The sequence below is a fragment of the Ochotona curzoniae genome, unplaced genomic scaffold, assembly GCF_017591425.1.
Source record: "Ochotona curzoniae isolate NIBS_2020 unplaced genomic scaffold, NIBS_Ocur_1.0 contig_2754, whole genome shotgun sequence".
Classification (NCBI taxonomy): Eukaryota; Metazoa; Chordata; class Mammalia; order Lagomorpha; family Ochotonidae; genus Ochotona; species Ochotona curzoniae.
Genome location: NW_024465582.1, coordinates 29784954 through 29810373, shown reverse-complemented (window position 1 = coordinate 29810373; position 25420 = coordinate 29784954). Strand labels below are relative to the sequence as shown.

Genomic DNA, 25420 nt, shown 5'->3' with positions numbered 1-25420 from the left:
GGATAAGCTTGTTGAACCACTGTGCCAGCCCCTAACTTACTGTTTGGTAAAAGTAGTTTAGATGTTATGGAAATCAGCCTTTAAGGTTTTCTAAGATTACCATGGTAATCAATCAGAAGATTACCCCAGAGCAAATGAAAGTAGTTATTCCTAAATTTTAAATAAACAAGATTCTTACAGCTAATATCCACCCAGCAAAAGATTTATCTTAAATTTTAGGGGATAGATCTTAAATACTTTAACCTGAAGGCCTGGGAGTCTCTATTTCTTTAGCAGATTAAGCTTTCTACCTCATCAATATAGACAGCTTAAAAAATATATTTTGTTCTATTTTAAATTTCTTTGTGAGATCATCTAGTTAAAAATTATGGTCAAGTTATTCAAATAGGTCTTGCATCTAATGGATATGAAGAAATACCACTTTTTAAGTTAAGAACTGCAGTAACACATCCTTAAACCAGAATATAAAAAGATTCAGAGTTGGAAGGTAGGTGTTTTGGTGCTGAGTAAGGAGGCCAGTACCTGATACTGCAGTGCCTGGGGTTCAAGTTCTCTGACCCACATCCAATCTAATGGGCACCCTGAGAGGCAGCAGGTGACAGCTGAAGTATGTGGCTCCTGACACCCATGGAGGAGACCTGGATGGTATGCGAGGCACCTGGCTCTGGCCTGGCCCAGCCTTGCCTGTTGTGGGCGTTGGGGAAATGAATTAATTGATGAAAGAACTTCCTGTTTGTTTTTCTCTCTGCTTTTCAAACAAATAATGCTAATAAAGATTCAGAATTCTAAAAGCTGTATCCCTACTCCACTGCCCCAATGTTGCTGCTGACTTTTCCTTCCAGAGGCAGCTGCGGTGTTCTTCTGGAGGGACTGCTAAAACCACAATTTTAAGTTTTCTTTGCCCTGATAACGAAGATCCAAATTTTAGCATGGGATGCTCTTCGTAATGAAGGAGAGCCCACAACATGCAGTGATGAAAACCACAAAGTATCGGAAAATTTAGGAATTCAAAATACAGATCAATGAAAGCCTGCCTGTTATTATCTTAATATTGTTGCCAGTCAGGTATTGAGGGTATGATTTCACTTACCAAAAATGTGAATTAAAAAAATCAATAGAATGAGAAGAGAAATGCAGAAAGAGACACAAGGAAACAAAAAGGTTCAGGAAACATTACCATGAAGCTGAAGAAGTGTCATTTGACAAAACGCTCTCATGAATGGAAGCATCCCGGGTGCTGTGCAGTGTGCCAGCTACCCATCCCATGTGCCCACTGGGCATTTCTGGTAAGGTGGGATGGCTCAAAAGCTAAACTTTATTTAATCTGGGGGAGTGGTTTTGTAGCACAGTGAATGAGATTACATCCCATACTGCACTGCTGGCTTCAGTCCTGGGTATTGCACTTTTGATTCAGCTTCCTGCTAACATGTGTGGGAAGCGGCAGGACTCAAGTTCCTGCCACCATGTGACAGAACCACAGGAAGCTGCTGGCCCTGGGCTCCACGCTGGTCCAGCCATGCTGCTGCAGCCACTTGCAGAGTACCAGCAGATGTCTGTCTCTCCCTCTCTTTCACACACACAGCCTTTTCAAATAAAGTTTAAAAGCATATATTTACTTTTAATTAATTCAAATGGTAAGAGTCACGTTTGTACTAGCGAAAGCAGAACTAGTAGGTCTAGAATCTGAATCGCGGATGGGGAATAGTACAAGTAAGAGAAATTTTAAGAAGAAGAGTTACATAGCAGTAATGATAAAATGTGAATCATGCTAAGAGGGTCTCTCCAAGCTGGAAATTCTTCCAGAATCTGACATTTTAACAGAAATCTTTGGAAACTGGAAACAGTACTCACTCAAAGATGTGGGTACAGAAAAGCAGAAATGCAAAGGGTCATGGAAAAAAATGCATGAAGTGAACCAGCAAGAGAGGAGAGAGTGAAAACTAATTTACATAACAGTTTGTTAAATTAAGACAGGGGAAGCATTAATTATCTGATAAAAAGAGCACACGGCACTGTATAAATATTTGCTGAAGTGAAATGAGGTGGTAGTAAGAGAGGCTCTTCCTCCTGTGCTTCGGCCATCTGTTAGACCACTGAGGAGGAAGAAACGCCAGGAGCCAGCGGGCTCTGCAGGATTCACCAAACTCCGATCTTTAAAAAGTGACCTTTAATTCTTGTCTTCTTTCTGCATCTTGACTGTTGGACGACTCACAACACGTTAAGTCTAGATGGGATGGGACATGCATTAGGTTTGCAGGCTGTTTATACCCATTGTCATAATACACATGAATGGGAACAGGGCCGTGGCACAGTACGGGGCCCTGTGTGTGTACGTGTGTGTGTGTGTGTGTGCTGTGTGCTTTCCAGCTTAACACAGGAAATTGTGTTCATTTCCAGCAGTTCTGTCTAAACTGTTCAACAAAACAAAAACAACACCTTGAAGAGACTTGCTAAAGTGTACTTTAAAATAATAATTTTCTACTTTTCACAAAACTGTGTTACAAGAAAACCTATATTTACACTGCATGCCCTCCTAAGAATTCTCATTAAGACACTCATCTTTTTAAGAGTGTGTGTGTGATTCTGAATGCTGCACAGCGTAGGAAAGGGGATAACAGTTTCAACTTGTCTTAAAGGATACCAGGAGCAGGAAGTACCTGCTGGGACTTAATGTCGAGCAGCAGGTCTAGGCGTGCGAACAAGACACCGCATATTCAAGCACAACCAGATATTTGAATTAGCATTCCTAATTTCCTTTTTAAAACTTAAGTATTTTAAAATTACACATATATATTCTCATTATGTAGCAAATCCATAAAATCTATAAAAACATAAGGAAGACAAACCAGCTTAACACCCAAATAACCATTCGTTTTGCATTTATTTCATCACAGTCTTTAAAACACACATACACACACTCTTAGTTTAAAGATATTTCTAAAAATAAGAGTCAAGGGTACATGGTATATTTTATACTTTTAATTTATTCACATATGATGTGGTTAAAAAGAAACATAAACATGACATTAGTCAGTAAATAGGCTAACCAACTGGCTAATTCACATTTACGCTTTCATTACTAATTGTGTTAATTTTCTTGAACTAAGGCCTCCAGGGGTTAATTAGCTAGCAGCATTTATCAATATGAGATAATACACTTTCATTTTATAAGTATGTGCTAATTATAAGAAAACCCATTTAAATTTTACAAGCGTGTCTTTCATTTTCCAATAAGAATATAAAACCCAGAAAATTTTTTCTCACATCAGTAGCTTATTGATCTTACCTAAGAAATAATTGTTTTGGAAAACAGCGGTACAAATAAAACACCAATTACTATGCTAATTGTTGTTTCCTGCTTAAGGAGATTTCAAATGGTTATGTTTGCCAACAATTAAAAGAAAACAGAATGAAAGACTGATTGAAACCATCATGTCCCAAGGTGAGAACCTAAAAGATCAGATACTTTCTTTTGAGTAGAATTTCTATCACTAGAGCATTCATACCTTCTTGGGCAAAAATGTGAAAATTCAAAATTCAAAACCCTCTGGCTTTTAGAGCAAGAAAATACTCATGTAATTAAAAGTCAATTGGGGGCCTGGCGGCATGGCCTAGCAGCTAAAGTCCTCACCTTGAACATGCAAGGATCCCATATGGGCGCCGGTTCTAGTCCCGGCAGCTCCACTTCCCATCCAGCTCCCTGCTTGTGGCCTGGGAAAGCAGTAGAGGACGGCCCAAAGCCTTGGGACCCTGCACCCACGTGGGAGACCTGGAAGAGGTTCCTGGATCCTGGCTTCAGATGGGCATAGCATTGGCCGTTGTACTCACTTGGGGAGTGAATCAATGGACAGAAGATCTTCCTCTCTGCCTCTCCTTCTCTCTGTATATCTGACTTTCCAATAAATAAATAAATCTTAAAAAAAAAACAAAAAACGTTAATTGGCATCTGTGAGGGATTGTTATATGTCAGTTTGGCTAAGCTACCAGGGTGGCACTCAGTTAGCAACTGAACACTTTCTAGGAAGGAGTTATCACTGGATTCTTGCAGAATAAATACCTGTAAGCCAAGGAAAGCCAAGGAAATGTATTTTGTGCCAACAGGACCAACGTACTGTGGAGCCTGTTGCTGCTCCCTTATTCAGATATCCTCTTGACACCCTTAAAATTTAAAAGCCACCAACCATATTTCCCTGCCCCTCCCCCTAAAAAAACTCCCTGCTATATTCTTTAACTAGTAGATTCTAGTTTAAGAGTCAGTTTAAAAATCACTATTTACTATGCTGTTTTTTTTTCTTTACAACCAAGCTGGCCTAAAACAGCTTCAACTTGGTACAGTCTGACCAGCTGAGCTGCACACATGCAAAAAGGCAGCTTGTAATCTACAGATCACAACTGGAACCAAAGCTGTACCCTTCCCACTGAAAATTGGAGAATAAGCAGAAATTGGAGTGTCAGACCAATTTAGGAAGCCAGCAAATCAAAGATTACAACATCCACTCACTAAACCTTCAACCACTCATCCACTCATGTCTTGAGTAGGGCCAGATGAATTCAAACATTGCCCTGTGAGCAAGTCCATGTCCCAATTTCTTTTCTGACCCCACACAACTTGACCCACAAGGCTCCTGACTTTCTGTCTGGTCACTCCATAATCATCTTCCCATGTGCAAAAAATCATGGCTTTGGTATCTGGCCTTACCATGCATGTGGGTCCAAGACTCATTTTGGTTTGGTAACACACAAGTTACAAAATGAGTTGGCCTGTTGAGTTCTCTGGTATTGACCATTTATATTTTAAGCTCATGTATGCTAAGGACAACAGTTCCAGTTCGGATGCAGCTAATGCTAAAGTGATCCCAAATGAAAGGAATCAAGCACCGGGCAGGGTGGGAAAGAAAAGAGGAAAAGCTAACCATAACCATGTTCTTGAATGAGTCACTGACGTAAGCCTGGGATCCCCCAAGGAGGTGTGGCAAAGTGCCCGAACTGTCTGAATGTTCCTGAATTCTCAGCCTAAGGGACAGAAAAGGAACCTTGCTCCATTGCTCCTATCCCTCCGAGTCCCAGGTTAGCCAGTATGTGAATTCTCTCTCACTCCCATGTTCTTTCCCCCACACAGCCCATGCCCCATGTCATAGCAGGAAGCAAAATACACTCAGGAGCTTGGTGAGCTTCGATATATGAGCAGCTGCCTCTTAGCAACCAGGACGAGAGGGTGTGAGCTAGAGACATCAGGCAGCTAACACAAGGCTCTTAAATGCTTGTCTCTTTGTATCATTGGGATTGAAAAGTTCAAACCATCTTGAAGTGCAGAGAAAATATTTATATATGTTTAAAAGCCAATAAATGATGCTGAATATTATGAAAAACCAAAGCAAGTTTTAGATCACATAATGAGGAAAGAAACAAGAATATCTCAGAATGATTTCTGCAAAGGAAGCAGTTTTATTCTCAAACACAGACTGGTTGTTTTGTAAAAAGATGATTTAAGTGAGGGTAGAGTTTATAATTATTTCCAAACAACTTCACAGTGCATTAGGATTCTTGTGGACTTTAAATATTAACCAGTAGAAATGAAAGTAAGATAATAGCAGCTATCAATTAAAAGCCTATTTCGAGTCAGGTATTGGCTAAGCACTTTACCTATTCCATTTTGCCAGAGTAAAAAACTACTTGGAAGAATAACAACTTTAAAACCAGGAGCCAAGAGACCAGCGTAGTACTTAGTGTCTGGGGTCTTCACCTTGCATGTGCCAGGATCTCATATGAGCACCGGTTCGAGTCCCGGTTGCTCAACTTCCTTTTAAGTTCCCTGCCTATGGCCTGGGAAGGCAGTGGAGGATGGCCCAAGCACTTGGGACCCTGCAGCCACATGGAGCCTTGGAGGAAGCTCCAGGCTCGTGGGTTTGGATCAGCTCGGTAATTTTTTGCGACACCTTGGGAGTGAATCAATGGATAGAGGATCTTTCTGTGTCTCCTTCTCTTTGCAGATCTTCCTTTCCAATAAAAATAAATAAATCTTTTTAAATTAATAAATAAATAAATACAATCAGGAGGCAAGAGCTTCGTCTTGGTTTCCCATGTGGGTCCAGGGAGGGGCTCAAGCACTCCACTAGAAGGGAGCTGGATAGGAAGTGGAGCAGCCAGGACTGGAATCGCGGCTCTGATGAGATGCCAGTTTCACAAGCGGCAGTTACACCCACTATACCACAGAGTTGGCCAGGACAGATTAATTTCAAGCAAATTAAACAACTCAGACTATAACCAGCCAGCTATGGGAAGAGTCATCTGTAATACAACCAGCCAACAAGCTGCGTTATTTTTATAGTGAAGACACTAAAAATATTACACTGTAAGAACAGTATAATTGTCATAAAATAGACTGCTAAACTTGTACAAAAGCCCCAGTGCTTTCTGCAGTTCTGAGCTGTCAGGTTTAACTTCACCTGCCTTCCATGAACTCAACGAGTCTTATGTAACCTCTGGTCCCCAGCAGCATAATTTAAAGGCTTTACTCTCTAAATTTTTTCTCCTACTGTCCACAGTTTTAAAGAAAGAGGAAACGGGGGCGGGATTTGTTCTCACTGTTGTGGAGGCTGGCAAGACCGAATCCAAATGGGGGCAAAGCTGGCAGGATGGCGCTCAGGGAAGGGCTGACCCCACAGCTCAAGGGGTTTTTCACTTAAGGACAAGGGTAATGTGACAAAGTTGGCTGACCGAAAATTTAACTTTATGTAAAAACCAAACCAAAACAAAAACTTCACAGCAAAATCTGGACAAATATCTGGGTACCATGGTCCAGCCATGCTGACACACAAAATCAATCATGTATGGTGAGAAATATTTTACAGTATAACTTGGTCCACAGATAGGTGCATTTATATCTAAAACAAGAGTTTCATAAAACGATGTAGTTTAGTAAGGTTTTGCATGACATTTTATTTTTTTTATTTCACTAAAAAGAAAAAGACTTGTAATCTACCTCTCCCCAAATTTGGTGTTACAATCCCCCAACATATCATATATATAAATATGTATAAATATAAAAAAGCCTTTCTAGATGACATAATCATATATTCATGTTTTAGAACATTGGTTAAAAAAAAATGTCCCATAGCACACTGGAATGTGCTATTTGAGAAGGCAATTAGGTAAATCTGAACACACAAAACCCAATGAATATGTGCATGGCAGGAAATGTTCCTGTGGCTTATCACTCCAGGAACACACAGTTAGCAACTGTGTGGTATTTTACCACATTTACTTGAGAATAAGCTCAGCCCACGGCTGGAGATATAATACAGAGGCAGCCCACTGTGGCTAGGAATCCTGCAGGATGTCTCACCCACACAAACCCATGGGGCTTCTTTAAGCATCATTATTTACCCCCCTCCCACTTCAAAAAATCAACTTTCTTCTGAAAAAAGTGATCAACAGCAATTTATGTTTTGAAAATTAAGACTACATATACAATCTTTTCTAGCATGAGGATATAAATAACATACACACAATTTGTGTGTGTGTGTGTGTGTGTGTGTGTGTGTGATATTTAAGAAAATGTATAGGGCCTGGCAGCATGGCCTAGTGGCTAAAGTCCTCACCTTGAATGCGCCAGGATCTCATATGGGCGCCGGTTCTAATCCCGGCAGCTCCACTTCCCATCCAGCTCCCTGCCTGTGGCCTGGGAAAGCAGTTGAGGACAGCCCAAAGCCTTGGGACCCTGCACCCGCGTGGGAGACCTGGGGGAGGTTCCTGGCTCCTGACTTTGGATTGGCACAGCACCAACTGCTGCGCTCACTTGGGGAGTGAATCATCGGACGGAAGATCTTCCTCTCTGTCTCTCCTCCTCTCTGTATATCTGACTTTCCAATAAATAAATAAATCTTAATCAAAAAAAAAAAAAGAAAGAAAACATATATATTCAAAAAGCCCTAACTGGGCCCAGCGCAGTAGCCTAGTGGCTGGTGTCGTCACCTTGCATGTCTCGGTTCGTATCCCAGCATCCCACTTCCCATTCAGCTCCCTGCTTGTGGCCTGGGAAAGCAGTCGAGGACGGCCCAAAGTCTTCCGGACCCTGCACCCGTGTGGGAGACCCAGAAGAGGATCTTGGCTCTTGGCTTCAGAATAGCTCAGCGCTGGCCGCTGTGGATACTTAGGGAGTGAATCAATGAACGGAAGATCTTCCTCCCTGTCTTTCCTCTTCTCTGTATATCTGACTTTCTAATTTTAAAAAATTTTTAAATAAATAAACACAAAAAACCATAAGCTCAGGCTGGCACAGTAGCCTGATGGCTAAAGTCCGTGCCTTGTAACCGCTGGGATTCCATATGAGTGCTGGTTCGTGTTCAGGAGCTCCTGGCGCCTGGCTTTAGATCAGCTCAGCTCTAGCTATTGTGGCCACTTGGGGAGTGAACCAGCAGAAGATCTTTGTCTCTGTATGTGCTTCCTCTGTACATCTGGTTTTATACAAAAACAAATAAATCTTTTTTTAAAAAAAAACCAACCCTAATCTCATTTTAACTCCTTTATCTCCTTCTACTTTAGATCTGTGCCCAGTTTTAACACCTAAATATGATTTTTGTTAGTGACTGATGAGATGACTTTTCAGAACCAATTCTGCATATTTTCTGATAAGCCTTTAGTAAGATTTGGTGACTCCTACAGTTTGAGCAGGGTCTTATCTAAAAATAATGAATAATAGCACCTTATTTATGTACAACTTTAAAAAAAAATTTTATAGTACTTTCCTTAGAGTCAGGAAAAGCTCAAAAACAGAAGGAAAAATGTGCTAAGAATAAAGCAGTGCAGGCTAGGACCTAGCTTTGAGCAGAACTACACAGAGAGGAATTCTTTCAGACCGAGAAACGGGGAGTGGCTGTAATTTGAGATCTTCATATTTGCTAAGACCACCTAAAGCCAAAATGTGGTGAAAACCTAACAGATTTCTAACAGCAAACAGCAGAAATTTTTCTTGTGCAACAGAAACGTACAGTGAGAAGCAGAACAGCTTACTGGCCAGTACAGACCGTGACGTGTTCTACATACTTAAACGACTCCTTCTCCTTTCTGCATCATTCTTCTAAAGTATATGGGGTTCTATGCTCACTCAGCTTCCGCGGAGCTAGAGGTTAGTGCCAGAGAGGGCACATGGCGAAAACTAATCTCTTAACTGTTATGCCATTATGCTTCCCGTGCGTATTCATTTATTGTTATACCTGATTGAAAACAGAAAATTGATGAGTAAATAAATCACAATCACAATTATGTGCCGATATATAAATCGATGTGGTAAAGTTGAGAATATGCAGCTACTAATCTATTAAGTAATTAAGTAATCTATTACTTAAAAAAACATTTTAAGCTTATTTGTTATATTCGTTTTTTACTCAAATAGAGAAAAAAGGCAAGTAAGGTCATTGCCTTGGCCAAGCTGGAGAGTTCCAGAAGCGCCCGGCAGTTAGAGCGGCAGCGGTACAGGCAGAGCGTGAGGTCCCAGCAAGGCAGACATGAGGGACATCCAACAACTGGCACGAATGACGGAAGGTGAATAAAGAAGGGGATGAGGAGGAAGCCCCGGTTCTATTCCTGCAAACCCTGGAAGCCAAAGACCCCGGGATGATTTTCTCACTGAATAATGATGCTCTTGAATACTCATTCAATTTCTGCAGGGAACACGTGAAGATTTTTGTCCTTGCAACTTTAAAATATCAGGTTAATTCAGTTTCTCACAGAAAATAAATGGCATGAAAATTAGACTGTATAACACTGTTATGTCTACAGTAGATGGCTTGTATGTGCAAAAGAAGTCTACAAAGAAATCATAGTAGCTATTAGGCAAATACCAGGTGCGATAAGTAACTAGCTGAATAATGAACAGACATACGCATTAAGGCTGAAATGAGAATTCCAAAGACTAAATCACACTGATCTGGTTTTGATGCATATTGCTGTGATAATTCTGTAAGTGCCTTTGGTATTTGCAAATTTCAAGCATCTGATTTTTCAGTTGATTCTGAATATCTTATTTGTTCTATCATGAAACCAATATGGTCTGTTAAAATATGTGATTGCAAAGTTTTGTTACATTCCTCTTGAAATAAAATCTTTCAAGTGTTAAGGCAAAAAGAGCTAACAATACACACTTAAGTGCAAGCCATTTCAACTGGAGCCTTTAAACACCACAGATATGGCCAAAGCCCTTTGAGTCCCCTTACATTCTCCTTCCCCAGAGCTAACAAGCACGCTGTGCTTTTTGTCATTTTCATGCAAGGTTTAGTACTTCTATTAAATTTATGTCCATAAACCACAGTAGCAGTGGCTTTCTCAGTTGTTGTTTTTTTTTTTGTTTGTCTGTTTGTTTTTTGTTTTTTTGCACAGTTGCTTCCTAAGACTTTAGAATATCTACCACCCGGCAGGCACCCTTTCAGTTGACAAACAATGACCGGGAATGCATTTTCTACCTTAGTGTCTGTTGAACACAAGCTTTAAATATGCCTTGGTGAAAGCCTTGCAGCGGCAGTTCAGCTTGCAAGATTTACGGAAAATACACCCATATCACTTAATTGGCAAAGCTAGTTCTCATTGTCAAGCCCAATCAGGCACATCTGACTTCTTCTCTGTCAGAGAAACGCTGGCTTAATTTTAAAATTCAAATAAGTATGTTATTATGCGTCCCTATGACAACCTTCTCACTTGTGAATTTTAATTTTTAGATAGATAAATGGGTAGTTAGCTATCGAGGTAAAGAGACTGTGTATAAGGCACAAGGCTGTGGTATGAGTTTGTCACCTCAACGAAATAATGTGTTGTCCCCTTGAATGATTTCTATTGAAGGTCTCTTTGCTCCGTTGCCAGGGACTCTCCCTTAGGAGAGATTCCCTCTGCAGTCTCTTTGTTTAGTGCCCTGGAGATCGTTGAACCCCAAGGCAAGGCACCATAGTAAGATTCAGTATGGACAAGGGGTTAAGCTTTTCTTTCAAAAAGTGCAAGACAAATGGTTTTGAAAGAAGTCACAAAGGAGAACTGGCAGAGTAGAAAGAGCTCTGAGCCAGATAGATCATTTTTAGTAAAAACTACATACGGAAAGAAAGAATACAGAAATTGCTTTCTGTACAGTTATTCAGACCTGTGTAACTCAGAGGAATTTTTGGGGGAGCAGTGGAAAACCAAAGATGGGCAGTGGGGTTGGCAAAATAGGAATCCAATGCCAGTTATGTTTGTAAACACAGTTTTATTGGATGCACCACACTCCCTGTTTACATATTACCTGGAAGAACTTTCACACAACAGCAGAGTGGATTAGGTATATTACAGATGGGGTTGGAAAGCCTACAATATTTGTCACCTGGTTTTCTGCTGAGAAAGTGCACCACCCCCTCTCTATAATTAGGGCTGTTCAGCCACATAATTTGAAACCCTTGTTGGGAAAAACAGTATCTACTTCTCACAAAGCATCTACTTTATTCCTACATCTGATATTGAGGATCCCAGAACACACCCCAAACCAAACTGCCACAAAGTATTTAACATTAATCAGGAGGGCAATGCCCACAAACACTCCACAACATCTAAATACAATTCTTATATTATTTTTCATTTTCAGCTTTAAGCATTGTCTCTTGACCTGATTTTTGGTTCTTTGTACTTTCTTAATTCAACTCCACATGGCATGTCCGAATTAGACACTTTGTGTATCTCTTGTTTCTGAAGAAAGTCACTCAGGGGGTCCCCCTTCCTACCCATTCCTACTGGTCTGGGTGTTTTTTATTCTTTAGTAACTTTTGCTGAAAATACAGCTTAGTTTTTTTTTGGGATTCACTCCTCCCCTTTTCTTTGCTTATTACTTTAGTAACTGCCCTGAGAAAAGGTTCATGGGAATGACTTTATGAGACTTTGCATGTCTAAAAACATGTGCTTATTTTGCACTCAAGCTTAAATGATGTTGCCGGGTAAAGAATTACATCTGGAACTCAGTAACTTGCACGATGTTGACACCTCATCACTCTGCTATCTCCCAGCTTCCTCTGTTGCTGGTTTTCTTTCTTTTCTTTCCTCTTTTCCATCTATGTCTTTTTTCCCTCCTTTTTAGAAAATTTCCTTCAATAGATTTTGATCCTCCTGTTAGATATATCATTTCCACTATATTCTTTTTCAAGAGCTCCTTTTTGTTCACTGATTTTTTCCTTTTCATTGTTTTCCAGCTTTATGTTCTTGTTTGCCTGATCTGGTAGTTTAAAGTTTTATTTTTATTTAAGTTTTATTTTGTCTGGTATGTTTATGTTTTAGAGCAGTCTGCTTTGTCCAAGTTGCCCTTTCCTGTACTTATCTGAGTGGGTCTCTTTCTTTCTTTCTTTCTTTTTTTTTTTTGAAAATTTATTTATTTGCATTGGAAAGGCAGATATACAGAGAGGAGGAGAGACAGAGAGGGAGATCTTCCGTCCATTGATTCACTTCCCAAACAGCCAACAGCTGGAGCAAAGTCAATCCGAAGCCAGGAGCCTCTTCCGGTTTTCCCACACAAGTGCAGGGTCCCAAAGTTTTGGGCTGACCTCCACTTTCCCAGGCCACCAGAAGGGAGCTAGATGGGAAATGGAACAGCCAGGTTTAGAACCAGTGCCCATATGGGATCCTGGTACATTCAAGGTGAGGACTTTAACCGCTACGCTATCACGCTGGGCCCTGTATTTACTTTTATTGGTAGGGCACGCAGACACAGTGCATTCCTCCACCTACTTAGCAGTTCACCTCCCCAATAGCTGCAACAATCAGGCTGGACTAGGATAAAGCCAGAACTCACCAGGGTCTCTCATGTGGGCAGCAGGGACACATGAATTAACATCTGCTGCCTCCCCAGCCACTCTTTGGCAGAGAGCCAGATCAGACGTGGCCGTGGGACTGAAAACTCTGGCTCTCTAAAATGGAACGTGGATATCCACAGTAGTGACTGAATCCACTGTGCCACGGGATACCCTCTAATGTCAGACACTGCCTTCCAGACAGAGAATAATCTTAAGTACATCGGCTTGGGCGCTCTCCTGCTCTAGGTGAGGCTTATCAACTTGGGTCCTCTATAACCTGTTAGGTCCTTCTTCCTGTCTGGTTGGGATTCTCAGGACTGTCTTCTCATACCTTATCTGTAGCCACAAGGTTTGTTCTGGTTTCCTATTATTTCACTTCCTGTATGTACATTTACATTTAATCTATCTGTTTTCAAAATGATACTGCTTCCTTCTTATTTGTCAGGAATATATTACTATGACTGAAATATTTTTCTTTTGGCACGAATAACCTACCAGTTTTCAAGAAGGTACAGAATAGGCAGTTACTTGTTTAGAAAACGAATATAAAAGCAACTTCCTTGGGCCCAACAGCAGCGTGGCCTAACGGCTAAAGTCCTCACCTTGAACACGCCTGGATCCCATATGGGCACCAGTTCTAATCCCAGCAGCTCCACTTCCCATCCAGCTCCCTGCTTGTGGCCTGGAAAGCAGTGGAGGACGGCCCAAAGCCTTGGGACCCTGCACCCGCGTGGGAGACCCGGAAGAAGTTCCTGGATCCTGGCTTCAGATTGGCATAGCATTGGCCGTTGTGCTCACTTGGGGAGTGAATCATCGGACAGAAGATCTTCCTCTCTGTCTCTCCTCCTCTCTGAATATCTGACTTTCCAATAAATAAATAAGTCTTTAAAAAAAAGCAACTTCCTTATTTCCAGGCGATCTAATATTGATTTAATGCCATTACTAAACATGTTTCAAACTTCACAAAGGACTCCAATACTGCCCCTTTAGTTTAAGATGTGTATTTTTATTTGAAAGGTGAAGCGACTTATAGAAAAAAAAAGACAGATCTTCTATCCTCCCCACATGGCCAGAATGGTCTCCCACGTGGGTGGGGTCCAAGCACTTGAACTTCTGCTAATTTGCCAGGCGCATTAACAAGGGGTTGAAACAGAAGCAGAGCAGGGAGGACTTGAATTGGTGTGCGTCCGAAATGCTGGTGTTGCAGGCAGTGGCCCAATCTACTGTGCCAACACAAGCCTCCCAAACTGTTCTTAGATGCACTTTTTCTCCCTGACCTACGATCGCACACTACATGCAGCTCATGAGTCTTTCTCAATCATTTCTGGCACCGAGATGACAGGCCTGGTGTTTCATGAAAGGTACCCAAACTAGATTTTGTGACTGCTTCCTTATGATTAGATTAATGCTATGCATCTGAAGGTGAAATACTACAAAACTCACTCTTATCCACAAGGAGATGCACTGTCAAGTTTCCAAAGCCCCTCTGACGTGATACCTGCCAGATCTGTGTACTACAAAACACATCTTTCCCCTTTTCAATTCATGAATTATCTGCAGGGAGATGACATGAAACCAGGTAAACAGCTTGTTTCCTTAAGGAATTTGGCTAAATGGTTTCAACAGTGTATGGTTTTTCCCTTAGGCAATCAATTATTACTTTGATGGCTGAAAATGGCAATTTTCCAACTTTGTTATGTTTTCTGTGCTTCCTCACTGTCACTTCATTGCTTCTTAAGCACATTTTCACCTGGGTCACTGTTTTTAGCACCAGCCTCACCTCGGCTTTCAGAGTCCCCTGGCGCAGTATGTGACCAAGCATTCTGGGGTTCTATGGCTTAAACTGCATTATTTCTCCTCTGTTAGATTAGGACTAATTACATTCAGTTTTGCCCCTGCACCCACATGGAAGAACTGGAAGTAGCTTCTGGCTCCTGGCCTTTGGATTAGCCTAGCTCCAGTCATTGTGCCCATTTCAGGACTGAACCAGCAGATACAAGATCTCTCTCTCTATGTATATACAACTTTGCCTTAAATTGCTACTGGTGAGGGTGATATTGTGTTTTAGCTAGTAAAGCTACTGCTTATGATGCCAGCATCCTGAGATGGAGAGAGAGAGAGAGAAAGATCTTTCATTTACTAGCCCGCTCTTAAGCCCATGAAAGCCAGGGCTGACTGGAACTCTTGCCAGGAGCCATGAAAACTCCACCAGAGCAACCAAGTACTTGAGCCATCACCTTCTGCATACCAGGGTGCACATCAACTTGAAAACTTGCAAAATGTCAATCTGCAGATTCCAATTCTGGGACTTATAAAATGAGCCTAATAATAATACTGGCCACCAAGAACTGACTTAATAAAGGTCAGTCACTTGGAGAAATCGGTCTCAAGAATTTAGGAATAAGATTCCTCTCTGAATGCCTAACTACAAATCAACACTTTACAGGTTAGAGCAGAAACATGAAAACAATAAAACAAATAATAAATAATTGCAGGGCCAGCAGCATCTGACCACTAAGCAGTACTGTCATAGCTTAAGACACATGTCAATCAGAATCCTAGAGAGGCAGATGCTGTCAATCAGAATCCTAGAGAGGCAGATGCTGTCAATCAGAATCCTAGAGAGGCAAATGCTGGCAATCTGTTCATGGGAGGGAAAGTTATGACTAGCACCTGGCAATGTCTGCTAATCAACTTAAAAGGCTGTTCTTAGCACAGAGATAAATACTGGAAATTAGAGCCAATTCTCCCTTCATGTTCCACTGCTATTGCTGAAACCACCCTGTTGTGAGATGAACGCAATAGGTGATTTTACACCTGATACAAATAGGATTCATTTATCTTGCTCCTGCAAGTCTAATATCATATTTCTCTGAAACTTCCTACTTTTTTCTCTATGAGATTTATTATTATTTTTTTTAACCACAAATCAATACACTGGAATCCTGGCAATTCCGGCAATCATTTCAAATTCATGTGTATTTCAGCCATTATGATAGCTTTTTAGGACCAAATCACTTTGTGCCTAGGCAAAGGCAAGTCTCTGGAGCTATCAGTCCAGACTCAAGTAAACAAGATGTGGCGACACGTGGTCCTGACTGCCCACCCAGCCTTCCCTGGGCTGGCTGCACAGCACCTCCGCCAACTGCCTGCTCTACCAGCTTCTAGAATTTCTACTTCTTGAAAGACAACATTAAAGTCATTGGACAGGGGTCTAATAGTGCAGCTATTGTTGAATCATGTATTTTGTTCACACTTGGCAATAAATGTAACCACTTTTTTCAAGCAGAAAATTTTATTCTATTTTCCACTATTCTGTCAGCAGGCAAGCAGAAGTAATATTTCCAAATGTTTGCTGCAAGAGGCTTCTAATGGAACAGAATCAGGGTTAGGAAAAGTCTACTTCATTAGCTTTGCAAAATGTTAATTCATCTTGTGCTGCACTGATGATGAACAGGTGCTAAACTATACTGGCATCCTGCAGCTAAATGTGAATTTCTATGAAAAAAGTACAGGCAAAGCTCAACTGGGAATATGTTCAGTTTCACAAGGTTATTTTATAGTTGGTTGATGGAAATTCAAACCTGTCTCAGAAAACCATAGGATGACGGTATTGAGATTCTCAAGTCTGTCTATAAAAACCAAGCTAAGCAATAACAAGTCAGACTTTACATTAAAGGGTTTACAATGCACATACAAATGAGACACAATCCCTTGTTTTATTGCCTACAATGTATTCAGAAAGCTGGACAAATATGAATAGTTTACTATTAGACTCAAGGGCTTATACAAATGTACAAGGCAGCTTAGTTATACAAAGAAAGGAGTAGTAAATGTAGGAGTTAAGAAGCTGAGAAGAAAAAAGTTGAGGAAAATATCCAAAGATTTTAGAGGGTCTTCACCAAGGATGAAGCATACATGGAGGGATGTTGGTTTATGGGAGAGGTAGCCAACTTCCAAGGTGAGAAATAAGGAGCTCCTTGAAGAGCTGGGTTGGTGAAACAGCTGTGAAGAAACCAAGCTAGAGCGTGGGGCTGGACACAGAGCAGGAGGGCTTGCACTGCCTGCCAAGGAACGGGAACCTTACAATGAATTTCTTTAGCCTTCAATGCAGCCAGAATAGAAGGTGAAAGGCCATAGGGTAGACATGAATTTGATTTTATAAAGGTTGACAGTTTAACAAAAGAAAATCTGATGACTAATCATGCCGAGTTCCTCTTTATATGCACAGTAGGTATTCTTGTATCTTATTAAGTGCCAGTTCAAGATTTTTGCTTTTTTTAAAAAAAAGATTTATTGATTTATTCTGAAAAGGTTTATTGAGAAGGGGAGAGAGAATAGAGATTCCATACGCTGGCTCACTCCCCAGAGGGCCACAACAGCCACTGCTAGGCCAGACCAAAAAAGCTTCTTCTAGACCTCCCACGAGAGGAGAGGGGCCCAGGTCCTTGGGCCATCATCTTCTGCATTCCCAGTCCATCAGCAGGGAGCTGGTGTGGAAGTAGATGTTATTACTGAGTTGAGTGCTCTCCACATGGTCTGCATGCAATTCCTTTGTCTGATACATGGACAGTGATTATTACTTTCCTAATGTTCTCTTTTAATGAGCAATAACTTTTCACGCTGCTTAAGCCTAATTTATTCTTCAAACAGAAGCAGAGTTATGCAGAGAGGTAGATCTTCCATCTGCTAGTTCACTACCCAAATGGTCACAATGACCAGGATGATCCAGGCCAAGGCCAGGAGCCTGGAACTACATGCGGGAACTACTCCTATAGAAGCGGCAGGTGTCCTAGGACTTGGGCCCTGTTCGCCTGCTTTCCCAAGTGCATTAGTAGAGAGCTAGATAGGAAATGCATCCAGGACTTGAACCAGTATTCATATGAAATGTCAGCTCCTTGAGTCCAATTTTTACAATATTTTAAATGCTTTAATCATTTTTTAATGTTTTTCGACTACCCCAATGTTGAAAAAAGTCCATTATGATTTCTTCTTCTTTTTTTTAAAAAATATTTATTTATTCATTGGAAAGTCAGATATACAGAGAGGAGGAGAGACAGAGAGGAAGATCTTCTGTCCATTGATTCACTCCCCAAGTGAGCACAACGGCCAATGCTATGCCAATCTGAAGCCAGGATCCAGGAATTCCTTTGGGTCTCTCACACGAGTGGGGTCCCAAAGCCTTGGGCCGTCTTCCACTGCTTTCCAGGCCACAAACAGGAGCTGGATGGGAAGTGGAGCTGCCGGGATTAGAACTGGTGTCCATATGGGATCCCGGTGCATTCAAGGAGAGGACTTTAGCCACTAGGCCAAGCCGCTGGGCCCCATGATTTCTTCTAAAAACATTATTATTCTGGCTTTTATATTTAAGCTACAATCCATCTTGAATTAATAGTTGTATATAAAATTAGGTGTCAAGGCTCATTTATTCCCCATATGGATATTAAGTTATTCCAGCATCATTTGTCAAGAAAGTTTTCTGTTCCCAACTGAGTTGCTTTGGTGCTGTCACTATAAGCCAGCAGCCTATGTACTATTTTTGAACTCTATTATTTTTCATTCCTTTATTTATATATCCTTATGCCAGGATCACCCTGTCTTAATTACTAGAGTATTATAGTAAATCTCAGAGTTAGGCAGTATTAATTAGTCCTCCAATTTTCATCTCCTTTACATGATTGCTTTCAGCTATTTCTGCCCTTTGCAGTTCCATATACATTTCTGAATCAACAATTGATTTCTACAAAAGATTCTGATGAAGTTTTAATTGCCCCCTTATTTGGTTGAATTTATAGTTTAGTGGTTTGCAGAGTGTGAATGCTGGAATAGCAGCATCAGCACTGCCACCAGAACATGTTACACATACAGGTATCTAGGGCCAGTGCCATGGTACAATAGCTTAAGCCTCTGTCTACAGTGCTGGCAACCCACAAGGGTGCCAGTATAAGTCCTGGCTGTCCCACTTCTGATCCAGCTACAAGATTACATGCCTGGGAAAGCACAGAAGGATGAGCCAAGTTCTTGGGCCCCTAAACCCATATGGGAGAACTGGAAGAAGCTCCGGGCTCCTGGCTTCATACTGGCGCAGCTCCAGATATTATAGGAGTGTGTACCTGAAAATCAAAGATCTCTCTGTGTCTTGCCCTCTTTCTGTAAATTGACTTCCAAATAATAGTAAATAAATCTTTAAAAAAAGATAAATGAACCACTGTTAAATAAAAAACCAATACACATATCCAGGCCTTCTCATTAGACCCAGTTATCAACAATTCTGAGATTAAGGCCCAGCAAGCTCTGTTTTGGAAGAATTTCCAGGCAACCCTTATATACTAAGAATCTATTCTTGCAGATCAATTTGGGGAACTCAAACAGCAAGTCTGCATAGTCGTGAAGAGTTACTTCAGAGTAATTTGAGTTTACTTTAATTTTTCTCACCAACATTTCACAGCTTGAAGAGAATAGGCCTTGCACATATATTTTGCTCAATTTATCCAAAATAAGTCATGTTTTCTGATGCTACTGTAAACAGTATTGCCACAGCCATGGGCTTTTTAAAAAGTATTTTTATTCATTTGAAAGACAGAGAGAAATGCACACACACACACACACACACAAAGATTTTTCATCTACTGATTGACCCTGGGTGCCTGCAACAGCTGGGGGTGGGGCAAGCAGAACACAGGAGCCAAGAGCTCCTTCCAGGTATCCCAGGTTGGCGGGCAAAGGTCTAGGCCCTTGGGACATCATCTGCCACCTGCAGGGTGGACAGCAGCAGCAAGCTAGACCAGAAGCAGAGGTGAAATTGATCCCAGACATTCCAAGATGGGATGTGATTGCCCAAGCATTGGCTTCATTTGGTGTGCCAAGTGATGCTAAGAATTAATGTATGGCTATAAGAGTCACTGTGTACCCGAGGCACAGCACTAGCATGGGTGAAGAATGAAGAAGCTGTGACTCAGGAGAGCACTGAAGGGGGGAGAATGCCAACAGTACGGGAGAGTGGCCTGGATGCTGGCAAATAGAAAAGTGATGACCAGGTACGTAGAAACACACTTGCATTACCAAGGTCATCCACACTGGCGGCCCACAAAACGGAAGAGCATTTTGGAGGGGGCATGTGTTGGGGTGTGGGAGGCAGGAGCAGGTGAATCTAATTTTTAGCTGGATAAGGGAAAGTGACTACAAGTCACTTCAGGATAAAGAGGACTCACCATCTTGCAGACACAGGCAGATTTCATTTGTGTTTATGTGGTGGAGGACTCTACAAACCTTCTAGTGGGGCATGGTAATTTGTTAACAAAGAAAAGAAGAGAAACCAGGATAAAGGAAAAGTGTGTGTATCTGTCTGTATTTACTGTAGAGGGTAGAGAAAAGCATAAACAACAATGTGGATAATAATATTTTAGGAAGGTAGCCACAAGATGACAAGAAATGACAAGAAAGCATTGTGGATGGAATGACTTGTTCTCATGGTTCTGACTGCAGCTCTGTTTGAACTTGTGGAACTAAAGAAGATTTACAGGAGTGCTGCTGAAAACCCAATTGCTGTAGTCACCACAATCAAATCATTATGCACCTCAACGTTTCTATAGACAAAGGTTTTCTGAGTTCTGGGGAAAAGCAGCATCTTTGCTCTGAGAACAGAGGTGTTAGTTATGGCCAGGAGGAGGGGACTCGGAAGGGCTCTACCTCCCACCATAAACAAATTTATGTCCATATCAACTATTTCCTTTCCAAAGAACCTCTTTAGTCCAAAGTTTACTAATGCTAGAGAGAAGAACATGAGAAAGGGAGGGCAAAGGCCAAGCCAGGAGCAGCATGGGCCGGCACAGGAGGAGTGGAGCAGGTCAAGTTAGGTGCACCAAGTGTGCCATCCAGATTCCACCACGAAGGAGCTCACCTGCCACCCAGCAGGGGCTGAGTGCAGGAGCCCCCTGATTGTGTTCCTGGCAAGTGCTGTGGCAAGGAAATGCAAAAGGGAAAGGAAGACATCGTCCTCAGACAGCAGTGGAGGAAATGCTTCCTGTCCCCTGGGCAGAAAGTATACAAGACTATATGCCAACGACTTTGTTGGCTGCCATTTTATAAAACACGCTTATTTCTTAGAAAATTAGTTCAGAAATCTTTATGCAATTTTTTCAAATAAAAATTATGAAATAACCATGTTTTTGAGATGCATGTATCACAGCATTCCTATGTCTCATTTTCTGTTTATCACCAAAATCATACATTTTTAGGGTTTCAAATAAAAATTGAATGATGAATCACTGAGAACTACATGTTTTATTTATTGATTACATATTTGAAAGTCTCCCCTGATACCTGACACAGTTAAATATAGAAAATTAAGGGCAACATAAGAACATAATTTGGATGAGACCAATCAGCACTTCTTAAATGTGGGATTAAAAAACAACAACAACAAAAAAAACCTTTTCTTTAACCAGAGCATGCATGACCATGCACAACTCCCAGGGGCAGAAAAAATGACCTGATGCAAGCCACCAGGAACCAGACTTCGACAAATGCTACTACTATGCTTTTTAAGTTTTCAATAGTTCATTAAAATAACATATTAATTTTATGTTAGTCTGTAAAGTGTATATTTTGTCACTAATTGGTGTTAACAGTTACTGTATTAATAAATCATTTGGTACACAAAACATAGAATCATTTTCTGTGGAGCAAAATTAACACTTTTTGGGAAGATGCATCAGGCTTTATGTCTCCTTGGGAGTGTAAACTCCCAACCGAGAAACAGCGCTACAAACACAAATCATTTGAGTATTTCCTGTGTCTTCTTACCTCCATGGTGGGGGGAGTCTTTCTGGTTCTTCTAATCCAAGCTAGAAAAAAAAATACAGTTTTTCATTATTTAAAGAAATATTTTATTCATTTGCATATAAAAATAATTTTTGTGCTCCTGCTATATATTGTTTAGATCTTAGGGATAAATTAGGAATCGAACACATGGGATCTTTCCTCTGCTATGACACATCTACGAGCAAAGGTGGTACAGAAAATCGCAGACACAATGTCAGGTGGTGAGTCATGTTAAGGAAAAAACGTAAAAGTGCAGTGACGAAGAAGTGGGGTCAGTTCCCATCACTAAAACCACACCTCAATTTCATGTAATAACAGCAATTCAATTTTGTGAATTGATGGCATTCAGACCAAATCACGATACAGTAACCTTCAAGACAGGGTCAAAGCTTCACTCTCTGGAGATTTAAATTTGATCTTGTTTACAAAGGAAGGGACTTAAGAAAGTTCTTTACAGAGATTTCTCCTCTGATCCATCCCAGCAAGCTCTCCTGCCTCTGACTGGTAAGTATCATGGCGTTTAGCTCTACCACTTTAGATGTGGAGAGACACAGACCTGTTAAGTGCCCGCGGGCAGCTGGGCTGTGTGCGGGATGCTTTATAGTGATGAGACGCGAGTCAGGCCGCTGCCTCTGACAAAGTTATCAGAATCCTAGCGAAGAAACTATAGCGCTCAGGCTAGCAGGTTTGAGAGTCAGGTTTTCTGGGTTCAGAGTCCAACTTCATCACTGATGGGCCTTGTCTGTCATGTGAAGCGAGCTGTTCAATTTTCTAAGCGGCAAATTTCCCATCTGCAAAATGGAAGTGTCTACATTTTGGGGTTGTTGTAAACAATAGGAGATAATATAAATGCTTACTTGGCTCAGAGTCTGGCTGGCATACAGGAAGCACACATGCCTAAGTTAGAACTATTATCATTATTTTAGTCAATAAGCAATGTATACTTTTGTAACAGACTGAAAAAAAGTAAACATCAACCACATCTGGTTGGGCTATGAGGATGTATGTACAGGAGACTATGGAGAAATAAATACACAGAGGAAATACAGTCTTTAAAAAACAGAAAACGTGAGGCTGGTGTTATGGGACACCATGTTACACTGCTGCTTGCAATATAAGCATACTCTTTCCAAGCACCAGTTCCAGGTCCGGACACTCTGCTTAGGGCCCAGTTTCCTCGCCGGGGGAAGAAGGCAGACAACCCAATTGTATGGGCCTCTGTTATCTGCTCGGGAGACCTGAAGGGCTTCAGCCTGGCCAAGCTCTGGCTACTCAGGCCTTTTAGAGAGTAAACAGGTGGACTCAAAATTGATTCTCTCTCTGCCGCTCTCTGTCCCTGTGCCTTCCAAAGAAAACACACATCTAAAAACCAAAAATAGAAAGCTGGGTGTGCTTAGTTTTTAAGGTTGGGTTTAGCTAAGATATCCACATTTAATTAATTAAGCTGAGATATCCACACCTCATACCAGGTTTGATTCCCGGCTCTGGATGCTGACTCCAGCTTCCTGCCAAGGCAAAATCCAGCCATGATGGCTCATGTAGAGGCCCTGCTACTTCATGGGAAACCTGGACAGTGTCTCTTTTTCTGTTTCTCAAATTAAAAAGGGATGGGTATTTAGCTGAGCAATTAAGATGCTGATTGGGATGCGTGCATTGACTGTCATGGCTCGATCTCTGTCTCTGCTCTCAATTCCACCTTCCTGCCGACACACATTCTAGGAGGCAACAAGTGACAGCCCAAGGAGCTTGCTCCTTGCCACACTACCTGGGAGATCTGGACTGAGCTCCTGGCCCCACGAGCTTTTGAACACTGAACAGGAGTTGGGATGCACCAACAGAAGATATTTTTCTATTACCTAAATACTGTGAAAAATCAAGACTTTCATCCTTGAGAACATTCTTCCAATTTAGAATTAGAAAACATAGTTTGGCAATATCAAAATTCCTTCCTACAGTTACAGAAATAAATAATTCATGAAATGTTTCAATTTGTTCTTTAGACTCAAAATAAGTTACTTGTTTATAGATTTATTTTTCTTAAAGAATCTTCTTTTAAAATAATTCAACATCATCTATATCTCTCAAAAAATTATAAGCAATAACCTTTCCACTTTAATTTCGATTACAAAGTGAATTAAGAAAAAAATGAACTGCTAGAGCAGGGGTAAGTTAGAGCCTATAAGACTAGCTCAAACCATCACTTATTTTTATGGGCAAAGCTCGCTTCTGCTGCGCTAATCTCCCGCAAACCATCATTTATTTTTAAAAGGCTGAAGAAAAATCAAAAGAACAACATTCCATTAGACATTAAAATAACACAATTTCAAAATTTAGTTCTGCAAATAGGTGTTAAAATTTATTTGTTTTATTTGAAAGGCAGAAGAGACATAGATATTCCATATGCTAGTTCTTTCTCCCAATGTCTGTAACAGCAGGGGTTACACTAAGCCAAAGCCAGAAGTCAGAAACTCAACCAAGGTCTCCCATGTGGGTGGCAAGCACCCAGGCACTGCTTCCCAGGCTGCGCACTTGCAGGAGACCAGGTTGGAAGAGCAGCTGGTACGCAAACCCATGATGTCCGAGAAGAGATGTGGGTGCCTTACAGAATGTCTGGACCAAACATCTGCCACCTGCCCCCTTCACCTTGGAGTCTTGTGTGAGTGCACAGGGTAGAGGCGGTAGGTGACAACTCAGCTCAACTTTGGTCTCTGCCACCAACATGGCTCCTGGTTTTGGCCTGACACGGTCCCAGCTGTTGGAGGGGATACTGTCTTCCTCTGTTGGCCTTTCAAAGGAATTAAATAGATAAAACAAATACTACATAGTCTTTACTATCAGGGAACATTATTTTCTAAGGAAAGACAAGAAATCTTCTTTTAGCTTTATTCTCAAGGATTATTTAAAGGGTCTTTGTATTATAGAGACATGGAAATATAATTGGTTAAATAAATTTTCCACACTTACAGTCCACAATCACAGAAACCTGAAATGTCTTATTGAGATGATGGTTGATGCTAGTATCGTTCATTATATATTCAGTAAAAGTTACAGCAGCAAGTGTTCACTGTGATCACTAATTTATATAGATCATCGCCACTTTTCCAACTGCTACACTTAATAAAAGAAACGTCATAATGAAGGTCAGAGAAGGTTAGGGGGAGGAAAGAATAGGAGAAAACATTAATATCAAACCATTACTTTTTTTTAACCTCAAAACAATCTGAAACTATCCAATTAGAAATTATATAATCATTCTGTCATGGCTAATTATATCTGTATGTTGGATTCTGCATCAATCCTCATTATAATGTAACTACTGTTTGAAGAGAATTTAGCAAGATAACTGGACAGTTTATGCCATAAGATCCTAACATTCTTTCATCAATGTTCATTTGCATTCTCATCAGTATGCATGAGATTTTACTGAACTTTAATACTCCTATTGGAACATAACACACTGTAATGAGCATAAAAGTGAGCATGCAAATTAAAGCTCCTATTAATCACTACAAGAGACTGGAAGCAGGCAGGAAAACACTCCATGAAGCACACAATCTTCAAACCCCACAGGCACTCAACATGGCTAACACGCTTTCAGCACTGCCGACGGGGCTATGGAAAACGAGAGCTTCTATGGCAGGCTCAGTAGGTGACCAATTCAGATTCAGAGGTGTGAAAAGGTTATCAATAGTCTGCATGCAAAAGATGCCACATTTGAAATGTGCTGTTTGCTGAAGAGACTTAAGTCTAGCCTTGTCTTAAAAAAAATTAAATTAGAGAAGCAGACACAGCAGCATGAA

At 40.9% G+C, this 25420-nt stretch overlaps 1 protein-coding gene across 1 annotated transcript in view; it reads right to left on the bottom strand.

Annotated features, from left to right (window-relative positions):
- NDUFAF2 (NADH:ubiquinone oxidoreductase complex assembly factor 2) overlaps window positions 1-25420 on the bottom strand; it is a 132397-nt gene that overhangs the window by 14805 nt on the left and 92172 nt on the right. Inside the window, exon 3 of the mRNA XM_040977584.1 lies at window positions 21603-21643. Within this exon, the coding sequence (XP_040833518.1) occupies window positions 21603-21643 (41 nt within the window). The remainder of the gene's footprint in view (window positions 1-21602; window positions 21644-25420) is intronic.